Source organism: Mauremys mutica, chromosome 2 (assembly GCF_020497125.1).
Source record: "Mauremys mutica isolate MM-2020 ecotype Southern chromosome 2, ASM2049712v1, whole genome shotgun sequence".
NCBI classification, from domain to species: domain Eukaryota; kingdom Metazoa; phylum Chordata; order Testudines; family Geoemydidae; genus Mauremys; species Mauremys mutica.
In genome coordinates, this window is record NC_059073.1 from 258635174 (window position 1) to 258656294 (window position 21121).

The 21121-nt window shown below is 38.6% G+C and overlaps 2 protein-coding genes across 2 annotated transcripts in view; both read right to left on the bottom strand.

Annotated features, from left to right (window-relative positions):
• The window catches only part of LOC123364040 (nebulette-like), a 113164-nt gene extending 100626 nt beyond the window's left edge, over window positions 1–12538 (bottom strand). The window contains exon 1 of the mRNA XM_045005757.1: window positions 12330–12538. The gene's annotated coding sequence lies outside the window, so the exon portion shown is untranslated. The remainder of the gene's footprint in view (window positions 1–12329) is intronic.
• LOC123364039 (LIM zinc-binding domain-containing Nebulette) overlaps window positions 1–21121 on the bottom strand; it is a 400792-nt gene that overhangs the window by 179293 nt on the left and 200378 nt on the right. Inside the window, exon 4 of the mRNA XM_045005756.1 lies at window positions 13974–14081. Coding sequence (XP_044861691.1) covers window positions 13974–14081 — 108 coding nt within the window. The remainder of the gene's footprint in view (window positions 1–13973; window positions 14082–21121) is intronic.

A 21121-nucleotide genomic window follows, 5' to 3' on the forward strand; every position in this document is an offset into this window, starting at 1 on the left:
AGGGGTGTGTGTAAGATTTTCCCAGGTCACTGGGTGGGGGCTCGAGCTGGTTTTGCATTATGTTGTGGGGAAGGGACCCCTATGTATTGAACCCGGCCCTTGCTGCTATCGTTTCGGCCCGGCAGAAGGGTTACACATAAACACAACCCTATACTGGAAACCTACTGAGGTTAATTTGTTTTCCATTCTGCAGGAGTCTTAAACCCAAACACACATACACTCTGCCCCAACAAACTATTGCACACCCTAGATATCTGCCCCAAAAAGATAGGCTTTGTAGTGTACCATAAGCACTGACACCGTGGGTTCATCCAGGGAAAAAAATTAGTGGGTGCTTATCACCCACCAGCAGCCAGCAGCACCAGCAGCCAGCTCCCCCTCTCCCTCCTCCCCAGAGCCTCCTGTCCACCGGCAGCCCCACCGATTAACTCCTCCACCTGCCTCCCAGTGCCTCCCATCTGCCACAATCAGCTGTTCCGTGGCATGCAGGAGGTGTTGGCAGGGAGGAGCGGGGATGGGGAGAGGTGAGGTGGGGGTTTGGGAGAAAGAGTGCGGTGGGGGCAGGGTCTGGGGCAGAGCAGGAGGCAGGGTGGGGGGTTGGGGTGAGTGGGGCCTGGGGGAGTACCCCCAGGGCCCAGGGGAAGCCTGCGCCTGTGTAGTGTATCCTAAAGGTCAACAAATTCAGGCTATTTTGGACCAAAGGTGAGAAAGTGAACTCCAAAGTTAACCGCTCCCTCTCCTAAACAAAGTCCATTACTACACCAGAAACATTTGCTGGTAAAATAACATCACTTGCCGGGGGGAGGGGGAGGTTGAATGGGGGGGACATTTTTATTTCAACAAAAGCCCTAGTGTAGATCAGCTATACCAGCAAAAAAGTGCTTTCACCAGTAGAGCTTCTTTCATTTGAGGAACAGTTATAAGCTATACGGACAAAACCTGTGTCTACACTAGGAGGGTTTGCCAGTCTATCTTTACCAATAAAGTTATCCTGGCAAATCTTTTCTAGTGCAGACCTAGTCTAAGGGAGCTTAAGCCGGAACACCTTCTTTGACCTCGGCTGTGGCATGATCAGATGGGAAGTGAGGTGTAGTTCCAAAGCTATTTAAAAATCTCTTAGGTCAAAACCAACACCTTAAATGCTTCTTGGCTGGCAGCCAATGCAGCTAGATTATGAAGCACTCTGCATTCCTCAATTCTATGGCTATGCAATTTGCCACAGAATTGTGCTCCAAAAACCTCAGTATTCATCTAAACAAAATTATGTATCTAGACTTTATGACTGCAAAGATAAATGTGAACTGTTTGCAAAATAAAATTTGCTGAAGGCTATGTCTACACGATGAGATAAAGGTGTGATTCCCCAGCTCACGTACACATATTCGCACTAGTTCTTACTGAGCTAACAGCAGTGCAGCTGTGGTAGAACGGAGAGCAGTTGTGGAGACACAGCTTAGTCCTGCTGAATACAGGCACACCCATATTTTGGTGGCTACACTACTATTTAAACCTGCGCTAGGCTGATGAGAGTTAGCACAATTATGTGTACACAAGCTGGGAAATCAGACCCCTAGCTCCCGGTTTAGAGTAGCTGAGTCTGAAGAGAACCTGAAATAATAGTTCTAAGAGCTGTGAACTAGTCCATTAATCTTGGTCATAATATTAGGGTCTCCACAATTCTGTGGTCATACAATCTGGTATTTTTCCAAAATGTGATGGAATTCAGCATTCTGTCATGGAATTGTCCATGGCACCCAATATTTTGTTTTTGGTCTCTCTGCCCTGCCAGCACTTGTTCTCCAGCTTTCTCCACAAAGGCAGTTAACTGGATTACCTGCGCTCTCCCTGCACTGTCCCATGTAGCCAGGCATCAGAGATTCTGGAAGACAGAGTTAGACTTCAGCCTGCAGTCAAGGAGAGCAGGAAGAGACAAAAGTGCCTCCTAGTGAGCTGGGAAGGCTGGGCACAGCAGCCAAGCGCAAAATGAGCCACTGAACTGGCTACAAACTCCTTGCTCCTTTTAGCATGTATGGGGGGTGGGGGAGGAGCAGGTTTTGAGCCAGCCACCTGGACAACATTGTGGGAGCAGAGGTGTGTGGAGACAAGCTGCCTAGAAAGCATAATGGAAAAAAAATGTTGAGAATAATCATTGACTAATTTTCTGTTTTCTGATCCGTAATTGTGTATTTTGTAGGCATGGGAGGATGGGTATGAAGAATCTCATGGAGACAGAATATATTAACACTGCTGCCGAAATTAATGGCTCTTGCTGTAGAATCTGGTCCCACTAGGCTGCAGACTATATGGTGCTCTGGCTGCAACCTTATGCAGTCACTTGAAATTGCTGATTTGTCACTTACTATTAGATGTACAATATGATTAAACATTCACTGCTCTTGTAAATTAAGTTTAGCTGTTGTTTTCCTCCAATAGGGAATAAAATTCAACCCTTCAGTAATATCTGCAGCAAAGTCCGCACTACTACCATTTAGAACTTCTCTGGATACTGAATCATACCCAATGGCAACTAGCAGAACATCAGAAAACATCCTGTGTAACGTAATTGAAGTCCTCTTTAAACAGGAAATGCTAGCATAACCCTGCTCTCTTAACACCTTGAGAATTTATATGGAATAGAGCTCAGCAATCCCTCCAGTTCCTGTTAGCTATGTATTCCAGTACATAACTAAACATTATGATGAGCAGTCAAAGGAATGTACTAATTTGATCCAGCATATTTTACCATTTTCACAGCAACTTTTCCACTGTGGAATCTGTCTCTTATTTCTGCAAAGCCCAAGAAAAAAACAAAATACCCAAAACAAAACCAAATTGCAAAATATTTCAGGTTTTCACAAAAATATCGGGGTTGCTAGCAGAGATTGGAGAGAGAGCCTTTTAAAAAAACACACACAGCTATATGGTAATTCAGATAATACTGAGAGCAAAATGGGTTAGAAAATAGTAGTAGTCTCATTCTAATCTGCTTATTGGAAAGGCAAACTCATCCTCTGACATCTTTGTAGGCACAAGCAGAAATGTCACATGCAAACTTTCCCCAACTCCCCCCTTACATTAGGGAGGTTAACAAGTTTAATCACATTGACTTAATAAAGTGTTGGCTTTGTCACAACTAATGCAGCCACTGACAGGCTAAGGAAATGTAGTCATTTGTACTAACATGCAAAAAAAACAAAAACAAAAACTGAGTGTCACAGATGACCAAATACCCCTGCCTTCAAGGTCAGTGAAGTCTGAGAGCATTACAGGGGTGAGACATTCAGATCACTAGGGATCAGGATTAGAGATGGCTTTCGAAGAAGCAGAGCATCTTGTTCTTCAGCGGGAGATATACTGCTTAAAATGCCACTCTAGAAACTGCTAAACAGCATAAAAGTATTAGAAATAAGAATTAAAGGCTGAAGTGTTGGAAATATGAACAGTCTCATAACCATCCAGAAAAACAAAAAGTAAACTTTTTATTGTAAGACCGTACACAGGAATGCCTGAAAAAGCCTAGATTCTGGGCTTCAACTTTTAAGACACTTAATTTCAGCTCATTTTGAAAATTTTACTTTACTAAGTGTTCATTTTTTTACTACACACAAATACACTCACTTTACAAGTATTCATTGGTTAAAATCAGAAATGTGACCTTATTTCTTTATTATTTAAAATATATTGTAATTCTATAAATAAAAAGAAAATGTTTATTACATAAAATATATTCATTTCATTATTTAGCTGAAAACCTCATTTTACAACAGTAAAATTAATTACTTCATTTACCTCATAATGTGAGGTACTGAAAAGCCACTGAAAGAAAAAAAATCTGCTCTCAGTAACTTTCTGATTCCTGACATGATTTAGTAACTTAGTAACTCAAACTCAAATGCAATACATTTAACATAATTTACTAGCTCCTGCTGTGTATCGGAAACTTGCCAAAGTTCCCTTTCCTCTTATGTTGTGAAAACTACAAAAGGCCCATGTTTTAAATGCAAGGCTTTAATCAAATTCTTTAGTCAGAACCCCAAATTAGTACTTACGTGGTTATTCTGAAAAAACTTTTCAAATGCCTTTATAACTAACTGTTATTGCAATGCTCCTTCTACAAAGTGCAGCCTAGGGAAGCACAGAGATGAGATACCATGGCAACATTCTTTAGTTGAAAAGGCAAAAAAGAAAGACATAAGTAGGTGCGTAAAAATGGCAGTTACATGTCTGTGTACCAGTTTTAGCCTCTGGATATAGTATTTGAACTTCCTATTAAATATGTGCACATCCCAGCTCAACATCACATTGACAAGACAAATAAACTGTTATAAATTAAGAAAAGATCCATGAGATTGTGTCTTCCACATAGAAAACTAGTAATTCAAGAAACTACTAGATAGTTTCCTCATGTGATAAAACTTTGCCTTGGCCTTGCAATTCAACATGAATATTGTTCCATACCTCTTGAGATTTGGGAACTGCTCTCTTATTTGCTCAATCTTTTTCCTCTGTGCCTCCTAACCAGATGACTTTGTTAAGTCATAAGAAGAAAATCAGGTGCTCCTCCTTCCCTCCTGACAGAATTGAGTAGTTTGGTCATTGAAAAGTAAAACATTCTTACTGAATTAGAGGATTCCTCATGCAAAGCATCCCACAATGCTGTAATGGTCCTGACTTTGGACTTGAGTACCACTGCTCCAATTTATCCTAAAGAAACATTTTAATTGTTTCTCTGTAATGCTTAGACTTTTTAAGGAAAAATTATTTCTTTACGGTTGCTGTCCAAATAATTGAGCTATTTCATCTAATTGCACTTAAATTCTACAGTTTTGCAACCAATTTACAATTAGCAGGCATTTCTCATGAATGTTGACCAAATTATATAATATAGAAAATTCATGCCTTTGGGGATTTTTCTTGACTGCTTGTTTTGTGTCTAACACACAGCATAATTTCATATTGTCAGCATAATGAACAATGTTACAGTCATCCTGTCAACGTTATTTATTTAAAACAGAATCAGAGAGATGACTACAACTTTGATACATGTTTTAACACAGTAAGTTCTATGACTTTTGGTAATCGGGCAACTTCCAATCAATGCCTATTTTATTATAAATCACGGCTCTATCTTTAAATCTTAAATGTGGACACTTTTAGAAACTTTTATAAAAAGACTTTCTGAAATTATATGTAAACCCATGTAGCATATAGCACTGTTATAAAAATTATTTGTTATAAAAATAGAGGAAGAAGAGCTTTTCTAACCTAGTCTGTAGAATAAATTCTGATATCCTATATGCTAAATTAATAAGCAAGCCTGTAATTTAAAAATTATCACTTTGTAACATACCTGAGGCCTGTTCTTGAATGTGGCACCATATATGCTTGATTCTAATTCTGGACCTTCACTTCACTTAAAATATTTCCTCTAACACCAAAAATCTTCCAAGATAACTCTGATCTCGGAATTGTAAGATTTCTTTTGGAGGCCACTTATCATTGTTCACAGGTTCAAAGAGACCCTTTCAACAATAATAAAGTCTTCCAAGATCTGTTGTCAGTTTCCAAAGCCCCTATTCAAGATACAATGTACTTCTATCTGACAAAACAGTACTTTCATTTCAGACCATTTGCTGATGTGGAGTTTCTTTCACATATTTTTAGCTTACCAGCAGAGCAGCTGAATATAAATGTAGGTATAATATCTGTCAAATTTCAACAGATTTTTTTCTCACTTGAGAGCTCATCTGAATTTGTATGTATAATATAATTACACATGGAACAGATAGCGATGGCTATAGTTAAGGCGGCTCAATGCCTTCCATTATAAGAATCTATTTTCAATTTTTTATAACTTTGCCAAACTTAACCTACTCAATATGACATTTTCTATTCCAGGTGTCTGCCTCAGGATGATTTATTTTGTTTTTATTTTTAAAGTTTCAGCTAAAACAGAGCAGCTGCTTCCAAGAATGGGGTTAGGAGAATATATATTCCTTTGCCCATGTTAAAAAAAATTATTGAAACAGCATCATTGAGAAGGTCTAGCATCTCCATGCTCTGGAGCAGGGAGTTTAAATTTGGGAGAGGCGGTCACTGTGGTGTAGGGATGTGCCTTTTCCCATCCACAAAAATTTGCTTAAAGTTTTAAGCCTCTGAAAAATCACAGTTTCCACAAGTTCAGTAGAGATTTACTAGAGTTTGGCAATTAAGCTCCCCAATTCCATCTCTACCGAGCCTGGTTCCTCCCCACCCCACCAGATCCCACAGCTCCAATATGTTGACCAGAATACCCATAACATCCTAAAAGAGCAACTGAGCATGCGCCAAACCAGGGATGCAGGGGCTGAGCAGTACTTTTCATGCAATTGCTCCTTCCAAACACAGGGGGCTGCTGTGGCACCAAAGGAACTGAAAGCAGAGAGATACTCTGTCCTGTTTCAGAGTAGTAGCTGTGTTAGTCTGTATCCACAAAAAGAATAGGAGTATTTGTGGCACCTTAGAGACTAACTTATGCTACAATAAATTTGTTAGTCTATAAGGTGCCACAAGTACTCCTACCCTGTCCTGTGTTCTCAAAGTTCCTTCTGCTGGCACCCAGGTGGCATGAAGGGGAAGGAGGAAGCTACCAGACTTGAATACAGAAGGGTGAGAGGCAGGACAGGGTGGCAAGGGCAAGAGGTGGGGCCAAGGTGGATGAAGAGGAACCTGTGGTGGGAGCATGAATAGAGCAAAATACCAGAGCAGAGGATAGGAACAAGAGGAGGAGCACAGAGATAGGTGGGACCATAGAAGCAAAGTGGAGGTTGGATAGGGAGAGAAGGAGAGGGAGGAGGAGAGGTGCAGGGAGGAAATGGGCAAGGGCCAGGGTAATAGCAGAAGGGGAGGAAACACGGGCAGGATGGCGAGGTGGAACAGAAGGAGGACAGTGGAAGGCTGGGGGGACAGAGGTGAGAAGTGTCTGTAATCACTAGAGAACACTCCCCTGCAGAACCTGGAATTGAACATATTATTCCTGATTCTCCACATACCTTTGTTGTCTAGCAAAGTGTGTCTCTCCATCCCTTCCACATAGAAAATAACCTAGTACTGCTACCATTTACTCCATAAGCTCAAATGGTAGGTAACTGGTACTGTGACTCTACAGATCCCAACCCTGCTGATGAGCCACGTCTTATTCATATATTCATAGAATTTAAGACCAGAAGAGACCATTAGATCATCTAGTCTGACCTCCTGTATGTCACAGGATCTTAAATTTCATCCAGTTACCCTGTATTGATCCTAAGTTTTTATGCATAAAAATAAAGCATAAATTGTGTTTGGCTAAAACATACCCATGAAGGCATACAGTCTTGAAGTGAGGACACCTAGAGATGGGGAATCTAACTATTAGAACAACTATCAACAGAAGTGGTAATCAACCACACTTAAAAAATTGTTCCTTATTTCTAATTTGAATTTGTCTGTCTTCAGCTTCCAGCCATTAGTTCTTGCTATGCCTTTCTCCATTAAATTAAAGAGACCATTAGTACCTGGTATTTTCTTCCTGTGACGGTACTTATACACTGTCCATCTCTCCATCTTCTTTCTTATGAGCTAAATAGATTTTTGTGGCTCTTTTCTGTACCTGCTTCATTTTTTCTACATCCTTTTAAAAATGTGGATACCAGAACTGTACACAATATTCTAGTATCAGTCTTTAATTACGTGATCACATAATATTTTTTCCACAGGACCCCTTCTCCTTCAGAGCACAGGATGGGCCTGTTTTGGGAAGGAATCAGGGTTGTGTAGTGAAGGAGACTGTTCTCTGTAGGACCCCTGCCTCATTTGTTCCAGAAGCTGGCAGGCCTATAGTGAATGGGGCAGGGGGCTGTAGGGGAAAAAAAGAATGGTCTTGTGAGAAAAGCTGTTGAATGGCACCCCAAAGGACTGACTTGTATCCAAGGCTCTGCCCCAGAATTCCTATGTGGGGCTGGGCAAGTCACATAAACTGAAAATTGTATAGGTGACTGTTAAATGTTAATTTTCTGAGTAACCAACCTGAACTACAGAAGTACTGACCATTCACGACTACCACAGTAGTCAATGAGAGCTGTGCTCTGAACATATAAAATGTTATATAATGATAAATACTCTGAAAAATCAGGCCAAGGTCAGATACATCAACCAAAATTAGTTGACGCTTCTGACAATTTTGGCTTAAATCCTGTCTATAAAATGAAGATTATTATACACTCTCATCTCATGAGATGTTTTGAAGATAGTTATTTACAAACATCAATGAATTTAAAATATGACAATGAGAGCACTATAGAAATGCCCATGAGGGAATTAACAGTTGTCTGTTCAGTGCTGTATTTGGATGGTATGCAGCAAATAATGGATGAGGCCACACACTGAGTGATGAGGATAAAAGGAAATACTGTCTAGTGGCTCATTCAGTAAACACTAGCCATGCTATGCACTGTGGAAAAAGAGTAGGCACTCATGTAATTAAAGATTATATTACAATGCATACGTAGAAGGGGGCAGGATTAAGATTTCATAGGCAGCCTTAATTCTTGCATTTCTTGCATTGCATTTTGTGTGCTTGACGTTGCAACCTTAATGTTTTTTTTTAGAATGGATTTTTGTTTTTTGATGGACTATATATCAAAACTTTGTTTTATATGCTGGAATTTTATACTTTCTAAAACACATTCTTGAAGTTTTCCAAATGCTTATTTAATACATTCTATTAAACATATATTATTTAAATTGTGTTTTTCTCTGCATCTCCAGTCCTGAATCGTGTGTTTAGTCACTTTCCAGATTTTTCTTTTTATCCATTCTACAAATTTTTGGAATCTGTTCACAATAAATATTCATAGTCACAGAGAGGAGTAATTGGCTCTTTTGCTGAGTCACTCTCATGTCATATGTCAGGACCCTGCTGATGGAGGCAGAATTATTTCTGCCTTCTTACTATGAAAACAGGTCAAATGGATTCTATCAGCTCCACCACAGGAGTATAAGGTTTGAATATCAGAAAGTTCTCGCTGAGATAAGCCATAGCCTCAGGAGAAAGCGGAGAGCTCCAGCTTATTGCTCATTTAAGTACAACAAAGTCTAATGTAAAGGCAAACCTCCAAAAGGAATGAGTTTGGACATGACTGATTGATTGATTGATATTTTGTGTGTGTGTGTGTGTGTGTGTATATGTGTGTATGTGTGTGTGTGTGTGTGTATTAACAGGAAGAAAGACCCTTTTATCCTCTAAGTCTCTAAGTTGATGTAAAATGGTAGGAAAATAATTAAATGTGTTACATGTAATTTACTTTAACTGAAGTTTTGTACACTCTGGACTCTGTCCAACAAGATAATGAGCAGTTCTGGGAGTTGCTCAGCGCACTTAATTGCTAGTGGTGTTAAGGGGACCTGAAGGCAATCACCACCTTGCAAGATGGAGTCCTCCAAGCCCAATATTTCCATGCAGTTCAGAAACTGGGGAGTGTGTATGGAATATTTTTTATGTCAGCAACTACATTTTTCATCTAGCTCAGTTATAATTATGCACACAGATATAAATGGGTTTTGGCACTGGTTACATTTAATGTAGGACTTCCAGATGACAGATGAAAATTATCATGTTTGGAAGGAGAAGACTAAGCAGATAAAAATATCAGCCACTTGGTTAGGCAATGTTAAACCCAATCTTGCCTTTAATGATGCTCACTCTTTTTCTGTGTGATTCTACATGCTTTTCCTGTCTACTTATTGGCACACCACAGATTACTCTAGCACTTGAGTTAGTTGTGTGAAATGTTGACATTCATGAACCTGTCAATTTTGCTCCTTCCTTTTCATTCAGTTCCTCTCCCCCTTTGAAACCAACCAACCACCCTTTAAACTAAAGTCTTCAAGCTTTACGCTTGTAGCCTACAAATGGTGCTCCTGGGCTTGATGTTAACAACTTTCGTTACAATCTGTTTTGGCAATTTGAAAGTGCAGTGTATATTAGAGCAAGTAAACAGGACAAGCAAATGTGCCAGTAAGTTCCAAATATGAAATTGTTACTCAAACATACAATTAGGGCCGAGCTGTACTCTGAGATGTGCATAGCACAAACAGAGAAGCCAGCAACAGGAGTTTTTCTTTAGATTCTGTGTGAAGACACGTTTGTGTCACATCTGAGAGAGTAATCCTCCTTTATCCCGAACGTCTTTGTCTGAAAATTGGTATTTAGAGCATTCATATTTAGGAGCAAGTTTTGCCATCAGTTACAGCCCGGTGCAGTTGCATGGATGTAGTTGAGGATAGATTGTGACCCCTACTACTTAAAAATGTGCAACGATTTGCCTAAGAGACAAAACAAAAAAAGTTACCCTTCTTATGATACAAATTCATGCACTCTGTTTTGGGGGAGCTTATATTACCAGATTTCCATTGAAACGAAAACAATGTACTATAAACCAAAATTTATTTCTAATGAAATTGAATAATCACATCAGAATTCAATTATCACTAGAGGTTTAAAATGTTATTTTCATATAACTGGGCAAAGAAACTGTGTTAATTTACTTCTTCGTACATTATGCTATTTTTTGGTTTGTTCTGTTTTCAGTTTTTGCAGAGTAAATTAAAGCCATTTTTTAGAGCTCACTTTTTCTTTTACATGACCCCCATCCTTCTTTCCCCCGACATCTTGCATATTGTCAGGAAGGAGAACACCATGTATATATAAAATAAGTAAATGAACACGTTTTCCCAGCTCTCTGGACAAAGAAGGCAGTAGATGTGTGCTTTTTCTGTTCATACATGAATTAAATTCATGATCAAATGCTTATACCCAGGAAAGATTAGGTAATACCAACTTGATCCAAGGCAGGCATACACTATGCAAGATTCCATACACCATCATGCTTATCCAGCAAAGCCAGCGGGAACTTGCCATCCAGCTCATGACTTCTTCTTAACAGAAATTGCCCATTTAATCAAACTGTAGAGAGGTTTGTTTGATTTTAAATTTGAAAAAATTTACCAAGAACTAAGTTGAGAACAACTTATTTCATATATGACATAAATGAGGTTCCAACCTGACCTCAAGAGATAAAAGACTAATGGCACTAAGTTAGAGACAGTTCCTTCAAGTTGTTGCGAGTCCTCTATTCCCATTAAGGCTGCTTAACATTTTATTAAATTGTGTTTGCTCTTTTTTCCTTTAGCTATGTGATTCCCTTTTCAGATTTATAGACACAGCTTCTTCCCCTCCCTTCAAAACTGCATGTGCAGAAATAGAGCCTTTGCAAAATTATTATGGCCATTTTGCTACCTTCTCATTTTCCTTGATAAAATTCACCAGTGTTATTGTATTTTGAAGTTAAATGTTTTTAATTTTGAGACTATTTGACTGCATATTGAAAATTATCCCTCATAGTTTACAAGGACAAAAACAATGGCCCAGATCTCTAACAAAATAAATGCATTTCACTGCACACACAATTTGAGATTTCTGTGTGCATATTATATGCCCATTTGATGCCACAAATCAGTGACATCCTTTGCAGCAGAGTGGATGTGAATTTTTATGTTTCAAATATTGAACAAAACGAATTTATGAGCATCTTAAATCGCTCCATACAAATTGGAAAATGTACAGGCAATTTAAAATGCTCATCCATCCATGAAAAGGTTGCCCAAAATATCTCAAACTTGTCATTAAGAGACCTACTTAATTTATTTAATTCTCCTATATCAATCTAGACTAGAATGCTTGGTTTGTGACTGTCATGCCAACATGATACTAACAAGCTATTAAATTTGTTGCTATGGGGCCTCAAAGGTGCTGGGTGCCTTGTGAAGGCTGCTCTAGACCCACTGAAGTCAGGAAGTATACTGCACACCTTGCAGGATTGGGCCATTAATTCACACAACGGTCTGAGGACACAAAGCAAGTTTCACTCATTTCTGAGAAACTTCATCCTGATCCAGCCAATCATGCCTAACATTCCATTAGTACTTGTCTGATCTAAGCACTTCAGTGTCTGGGTTTCCGCTAACAAAAGAACAACAGTATTATGGCCATCCCTTTTATAACCCTCTTTTTTTAACCCCCATCTATTGTTTTTTTCCCCTTTATGGTTATATTTCACTATAGCACAAAAGAATCCTTCATGCATTATGAAAGCGACGGAGCACTATGAGAATTTCTGTGAGTGCTGCAGGACTTAATATCAAGACAAAAGAAATTATTTTAAAATATCTGTTTCTACTGTATTACATCTACTGATAATATAATATTATGTATATTTGTGATAGGTATGCACATAACTGTGCTAACTTACCCCTGCAGTGAAGTTGTTACAATTTCATTTCAAAGACAATATTTGAGACGTGTCCAGTAGTTATGGGGAGGAGGGAAGAGAAAAATCAATGCACAACTAAAAATTAAAAAAAAAGATTATTAGTAAGTTTTATATTTTGCTATATATTAAAAGTGACAACATTTTAAAAAATATAAAAGAGCTTACCTTTCAACCAGTTAAAATCTTAATGAGATTCTTAATCTAACCGTGAAGTACATTCCTAAACTATTAAACACAGAAGTTACCCTGTGAGACAATCTAATAATAATTAGATTTAATCTGTGTTTTATGTAGCATTATACTTCTACAAAGTAGTATGATAAATCTAAAGGTGTTTAGGAAAGGCATAATTGAAACTGAACTTCATTTACCAAATTTTTTTAATTCTGCTTTACTCTCCCTTCAAGATTAATTCTAATAAAGTCCTTTGATTTCAAGTCCAGATATCATTTATACAGCAAGAGAAGAAAAAAAATCTTCATTGACATATGACATCTTTTTCAGGTATGGAAAGATGGGAGTTGAACATCCATGCTTTACACCTACTCCCCTGCATAGAAAAAGGAATTAGGAAATAAAATATTTCTTACCTGAAACAAATTTGCTTGGTCTGAAAAGAAATGCAAATGTGTTGGGTGCAAGAGCCAGACAGTACAGTTAATTAAGCAACAAGGTCCCATGCCCGCAGAGAAACCCTTCATTCCACTCAAGAAATATTTTTCTTGCAAGTTGGTAAAGGTCAAGATCCTTTTCTGAAAACACTTTTCACCAGTGTGCCTTTCTGGTTTTGTGCAACTATTTTTTTTTATGGCTAAAACAAAGGAAAGAATAAAGAATTTACAAAAATAGCTTACAGAGCCTAGCTCTGAAAGTCAGAATACCCATTAGAACTGAAGCTAGGTAAAGCTAAAGGCAATGTTGAATTTTATTCTACATAATATCCACTGGACATATATATTATGTTCTATAACAATTCTCCATCTTTGTGCAGTCAGCTAAATGTCCAGTGTAGGAATATATGAATATATAAAATAGTGAGGGTGGAATTTTCAAAAGCACCATAGTGCTTTTGAGGATAAGTTCCATTTTTGAAAATCCCACTCCATGTCAAAGGTGTTATTCAGCATTAATATTGGTATAAATTAATGCATGACAATGCTTTTCCATTGTTAGCATTTGTACCTCTTTTCTTATCTAGATGCCATTTTCCTCATATTTTCTTTCTAAAATTAAATATCAGTGTCTTATTTTATTTTCGAATTTTATTTTGCAAGCTATGCTTATTTTGAGAACTCCTGTACAGGAATATATATCAAACAATATAAATCTTATTTGCAAACAATAATGTCAAATAAAAAAGTAAAATGCATATAACCTTTGTAGTATAGCAAATACTACAAACACCTTTGATGGAAACTGGAGAGGTGAACACACCTGCCAATGTGCTGTGTAAGTGTACGGTATAAGGTTACACACATTTCAGAACCTGTCACACAAAGCAGTCATCAAATTCATTTTCTTCACTCTCACAGACTCCATCAGAAACATCACAAACCTACAACCATGCCTTTTCTTATGTGTACCATGTCTGATCTGCTATCACTTGAGGAGATAGTCACATACGTTACTAATTTGTTCCTGAGTCCTTTTCAGTCTTTGTAATTCAGGTGTGTCAGTCACAATGCTGAACCCTCTTCCTTTGCTTTCTTCAAAGTCTCTTTTGTATTTAACCTAAGGAATAGAAAATACAGAAGAATAGTTATTTTCACAACGTACTACTAGTAATATCACAGACTAAGATTTTTTTTAAGTACTTGTGACTGGCTGATAGCCTTGGAGGGTGAATTCTTCTCTTTATCCACAGAAAACAGGGCAACAGTTGGGCAAGTTTCCCTACTGTTCCACCCATGTGCCTCCTATACTGTAGGAGTAAGGAGTCTTCATGCCCATTTCATCCTTATACCAGTAGCCTCTGCTGAAGATTGCCAACAAAGATGTCACGCAAGGACCATGAAACACTGACTACATTCAGACATGCTTTTTTAATTAAAAATAAAATTAGGCAGAGGTTAAATCGGGGTTCATATAACAACATTTCATGTTCAAATTCTCTCTTTATAATGGGGTTCATCATTTTCCTCCCCATTCTAAATACAAATTACACATAAAAACTGTGCAACTGTTAAAAGAATATTATATACAAGCACAGCTCCCACTGACATTTTGGTTGCTCAGCACTTCTGCAGTCAGACCCCAAGGTCTCAAGTTTGGCACCCAGAAAATGAGGAACACACAATTATCTACCACTTGTGAAAAGTCTGGTTTAAATGACTTGTTCAGCATTATGTGGAAACTCAAAGGCAGAGGCAGGAATAGAATCCAGTTCTTCCAGGGCAGCATTGAACTTCCCTAACCATGAAACCATCCTTTCTCTTCCTGCAAACCCTGCCTCATTCCTTACACACCTTCCAATACATTTAGTAGATAAGGCAGGAATCCTATGGGACAACATTTCCTTCATTAAACAAGTTTTGCAAAATTATAAGCAACTGAAACCGGGGTCTTATTATAGGAAGTGTTAGCCAACCTTAATGATGGATATTGCTACCAACCCTGCCTATGATAATATGTTTAAACAGAAAAGACTATACATTGTGTGCAATAATATTTCCTTTTATTCCAAATACACCAGCAGTTAACTTGAAGTGACTTTTTTCGTATTATGGAACAGCAAAAAGAAAATATAGAGAGAATCATGCAATTTGCACTATGCCCTTCATAATTTTGAATTAGTTGACGTCAAATTGGAGCTATAGTTTTGTTTGATTATCAATTATATCCACTAATATATAAATCTTCACACAGACTAAAATAAAGGTAACTAAATATATCTTTTGAAAAAATCTCTGCAAAAATATTAAAAAGTTTTAAAAATGAATTAAAATGTAGATGCAATGGCAGTATATGCATTACACTGGGGTATTGCAATCAATTTTCAAAAATTAGTTTTAAATAACAAGAATCACCAAATAGTATCATACTCTTAAGTTTCATTAACATTCAAGCTGTACAAAATGTTGCTCTCAAATGCTGTTTTTTGTAAATGTAAAACAACCAAAAAACTCAACCAATGTCCAGGCACCATGAAATATTAAAGGATCCATACTCTCTTTGGTGCATATGTATAATCATGAACTTTACTGTCAATAACGCAGTGCAGTCTCCCAAAGTGCAGAGTGCCCTCATGTACCTTACAGGAGTGCTTAGCACCATGCAGGATTGATTCCTAGAAACTATGGCTGTGACATAAAAAAACAGAAACAAAGCTTTCAAAAACAATTTTAAAAGAAATAGTTTAAAGTGAAAATACACTGTGAGGAATAACGCCTACGCTGGTCCCCAGGGAAAGACTAGGTGATCTAATAGATCTTTTCCAAATCAAATTTCTATGATTCATGGTTCCGGCCACATGTCTTCAATAGACCCAAGTAGAGGATTTTGTTTAACCATTCTGGATTTTCCATCTGAGGTCAGTGTGGAGACTCCACTTTCTTATTCTGTTCCTAAAATCATATCCTGGAAAAATGGTATAATATTGTGCACTTTTTCAGTCAAGAATTCATTATTTTTCAGGTAAGTTTTGCCATTTTGCATCAAAGCCATCTATTTCCACAGAAATGACCTTTTTCATCTCTAATTACTTCCCTTCCTGTTTTCTCTCTTTTTTTCCCCACGTGCACTGTGGAAAATACACTAAAAATTCTGAGACCAAAAAGCTATTGATCTTTCACCAGTGGTATACATTTCTGCATTTTATCTTTAACACAAAAATCACTTCCAGTAGAAGAAAGACAGCTCTTTATTAATTAACAGTTCTGCAAACAGGATGGCAATCCTAAAAACAAACAACAAAAAAAGCAAAACAAAAACACAGCATAACAGGTCATCATCCTCTTTATCATGAGTGGAGAATTCTGAATATGATTAGACCCTGTAGTTAATCCTTCAGTCTACCCCCACCTCAAAATTAGTCAACCCTTAGAAAGCCTATTTTAGTCCCAATAAGCTTAATCCTTCCATCTATGCACCCACTCTTCTATTTGCCAGCAAGATCAGTAATAGAAAGACAATGAAAGAAGGATCTGGAGCAAGAGGAGAAAAATTTGCATCAACTAATAAAAAAAATAGGGAAATAAAGCCCTTAAGGGACCTTCTAGTGCTTTGAGTCTGTAGAAAGCAGCTATAGAAAAACTCCATACACATTTTTTGTTAGCAGTAAAAGAAAAGACCAGCACAGAAAAGACTCAGGGAACTACAGTGAATTAAACTCTGATTGTTTTTGAATACTGCCTTCCATAATCAGAAGTAAATAAAATACATTCCAGTAACATTAAAATACCTTCAGAATTTTGCAATTCTTTCAAAAAGTCCTTTAAGTTATGAGCAACCTCATTACAGTTTTACTTTTAAGTGCAAAAATTATACATTTAGATCTGTTAGAACAAAAAGTTCCTCTTAATGCAAAAAAAAATTGCTTTAGTGCCAAGTAATTTGACCACTACAGAAGCCCTCAGATTTGTCATATGGTAATTACACAGGGTAAAGATGGTTCCACTGCTACCAACTGTTCGACCAGTGGGAGATCCTGTCCCTGCTCTGCATCATGCAGTAAACAGGGCATGACTCTCTGTGTTACAACGTACAATATGCCTGATCAGCTCTATGACCATCTGCAAATCTCTTTTCCATGTTTCTCTAAGAAGCTTCATAGTTTTGCCAGGGAGCCACTTCTAAAAAATAAAGGTCTTTGAATTCAGGATAGAGCAGTTAAAAAGCTGGATGGATGCAAATGATTAAAATGTATAACATGAGTAACTGTGCAAATAATGGCACTACAATGTAAAGTCTTTAAAGGTAGGATTGTGACAGCTTGTTCACAAAAAAAATCACAGGCAAAAGAACCTCAACAACTAAGATCTGAAAGGAAAGAAAATCAGAGGGAGCAAGAGCTCAGGATTACAGAATGAGGAAAGGATTGAGTTCATAGTCAGAATACACCACAACTGCATGTGTCTGGTAACAGGAATTCAAGTAAAGTTATGCCACTGATGAGTCCACTGAAACAACCCCATATAACTCTTATACTTCCATTCCAATCAGCCATGTACCTTACCACGCCATCAGAAATGGCTTTACTGCTTAGCCACTTCCGCCCAAAATTTGACATTTAATCCACTTCCTTGTGCCTTGTGTTTTCATTGTGCAAAGTGGGTGTAACACACTATCACATTCAAATGGCAGTATTTTCCCTCCACTTGGTAGGGTACAAAAGGCTACACAAGGTACAAGGCAGCAGAGAATCAAGCCTTTTGTGCCTGCTACCCAAGCAAGTGGCACATATTAACACCATGGAGGCAATTTTAATTCCAGGCGCTCCTTACCAATCTGCAAGAAAGCGCTTCAGAAGCAACAACTGAATTGCAAGCAGAGATGCAGAGAGGGACAATTCAATGCAATAAAAGCGAACAGGGTCTCCTGCTTGGAACTTGGACAATTCAGAGAAATATGGTCCGCAAGGTAAAAACTGTCTTCTGACTCACTGCCTGTCAGAAAGAGAGAGATCTCTGGACTTCCATTGCCTTACCTCTCAGGAACCAAGTCTGGGGAGGTAAAGTGTGCAATTCCTACCCTTCCATTCTGGGACAGATCTGCCCCTGATATGTACAGACTATTTTTAATCAGGAACCGGAAGTGAGGTCTCAGAGGATCGACATATAATCTAAAAGCAATTTAATAAACTACCAAAGAAAACCTGGATCTATGTTTGGCAATGATAACCAAAAACCCTAGCCCTCAGAAAAACTACCCAGCATAACTGGGATAAGAAAAAGACCTTTTTAAAAATTTTCTAGTAGTACGTTTTCTAAATCCCAGAACTCACTTTTAATTCATGCCTAAACTAGACATGGGATCACAGTCTTCTCTGCCCCTTCTTATGTGAGAGAATTTTGCATATTTCACAAATAGCATGAGCCCATGGTTATCCTTCAGAGTACAACTTCCTAGCAACCACTTGAAATTGACATGGATTACAGGCAGGCAATCAATCACCACAGTGGATGATACACAGAGGCCACACTAGCTATAGGCAAACTAGGCAGCTGCCTAAGGCAGCAGATTTCTGAGGGCAGCAGATTTCTGTAGACTCACACAGGAGATGAGGCTGCCAGGGCTAGGGGCAGCTGCTAACTGGGGCTCTCGGTAGCAGGAAGCAGCCCGCACCCAGGCTGCCAGGGAAACACTCCTGCCTCTCTTGATCCACTGCCTGCCCCCAATGTAGGTAAGATCGCAGCCATGGCTCAGGGCTACTCCTAGAGGCACCACAAGCATAGCTGGGGCTTCAGCCACAAGTGTAGCAACCCACCTGGCTTGCCAAAGGCCACTGATGGAGTCGGTGTCAAAGATAGTATTACCAATCAGGAGTTCATGACTCCCAGTAACCTATCTACTTATGGTGCTCAAATCACTTGACCATCACTCTCTCAGCAGCATGATGGGTTAAATCTCTGTAGCTCCATTGTATTTATGCACTTTCCAGCTCTCCACACTTACTCTGTACTCTTTGCCTTGAAAATACTTTCCTCCAGTCTGAAACCCAGTTCACCTCTCCTCAAAGCTTTCAGAAGGAAAGAGCAAACTGCAGTTTATATGTAGTATTTGACTCTTCAAATCCCAGTTATAATCCTTTCTTCCATTTATCTTACTTGTATTGCCAATCTATTATTCCTCCCCCATTATAAATGCTTGCTGCCAAAATTCTTGCATAAAATGTCCTCTTAAACCATGTTCAAATTATTAAACCACCATCCTCTAATTTCTGGATCCCCTATATAAAGCCCATTAAAGTGACTACCAGTGATGTCAATGGGCAGTGGATAAAACCCTTAATCCTGCAAACTGCTCCCCAAAATATAGAAAATCATAAAGAGTCTCAATGTGAAATCATCTTCTGTAATTACTGTATCCCTTCTATCATACTGTGTTCTGACAGTCTGCTCTGAAGCAATCATGTGACCATCTTTCTGAACAGGTGAGCAAAGCCCACAGGTAAGTGGAGAACATGGAGACCTGGGAGATGGGTCGGAAACAAGAGGGCGCGTGGGCTATAATGGCAGAGAAAAAGGAGGGTCAGGGCAAAACTGGGAGGCAAGATCAAACCAGTATATTAGATGCCTATATACAAATGCGAGAAGTATGGGTAATAAGCAGGAAGAACTGGAAGTGCTAATAAATAAATACAACATTGTTGGCATCACTGAAACTTGGTGGGATAATACACATGATTGGAAAGTTGGTGTGGATGGGTACAGCTTGCTCAGGAAGGATAGACAGAGGAAAAAGGGAGGAGGTGTTGCCTTACATATTAAAAATGTACACACTTGGACTGAGGTGGAGATGGACATAGGAGACGGAAGTGTTGAGAGTCTCTGAGTTAGGCTAAAAGGGGTAAAAAACAAGGGTGATGTCGTGGTTAGGATGTCTACTACAGGCCACCTAACCAGGTGGAAGAGGTGGATGAGACTTTTTTTAAACAACTAACAAAATCATCCAAAGCCCAAGATTTGGTGATGATGGGGGACTTCAACTATCCAGATATATGTTGGGAAAATAATACCACAGGGCACAGACGATCCAATAAGTTCTTGGACTGCATTGCAGACAACTTTTTATTTCAGAAGGTTGAAAAAGCTATTGCGGGGGAGCTCTTCTAGACTTGATTTTAACAAATAGGGAGGAACTCATTGAGAATTTGAAAGTAGAAGGCAGCTTGGGTGAAAGAGATCATGAAATCATAGAGTTTGCAATTCTAAGGAAGGGTAGAAGGGAGTACAGCAAAATAGAAACAATGGATTTCAGGAAGGTGGATTTTGGTAAGCTCAGAGAGCTGATAGGTAAGGTCCCATGGGAATCAAGACTGAGGGGGAAAACAACTGAGGAGAGTTGGCAGTTTTTCAAAGGGACACTATTAAGGGCCCAAAAGCAAGCTATTCCGCTGGGTAGGAAAGATAGAAAATGTGGCAAAAGACCACCTTGGCTTAACCACAAGATCTTGCAAAATCTAAAAAATAAAAAGGAGTCATATAAAAAATGGAAACTAGGACAGTTATAAAGGATGAATATAGGCAAACAACACAGGAATGCAGGGGCAAGATTGGAAAGGCAAAGGCACAAAATGAGCTCCAACTAGCTATGGGAATAAAGGGAAACAAGAAGACTTTTTATCAATACATTAGAAGCAAGAGGAAGACCAAGGACAGGGTAGGCCCACTGCTCAGTGAGGAGGGAGAAACAGTAACAGGAAACTTGGAAATGGCAGAGATGCTTAATGACTTCTTTGTTTTGGTCTTCACTGAGAAGTCTGAAGGAATGCCTAACATAGTGAATGCTAATGGGAAGGGGGTAGGTTTAGAAGATAAAATAAAAAAAGAACAAGTTAAAAATCACTTAGAAAAGTTAGATGCCTGCAAGTCACCAGGGCCTGATGAAATGCATCCTAGAATACTCAAGGAGCTAATAGAGGAGGTATCTGAGCCTCTAGCTATTATCTTTGGAAAATCATGGGAGACGGGAGAGATTCCAGAAGACTGGAAAAGGGCAAATATAGTGCCCATCTATAAAAAGGGAATTAAAAACAACCCAGGAAACTACAGATCAGTTAGTTTAACTTCTGTGCCAGGGAAGATAATGGAGCAAGTAATTAAGGAAATCAT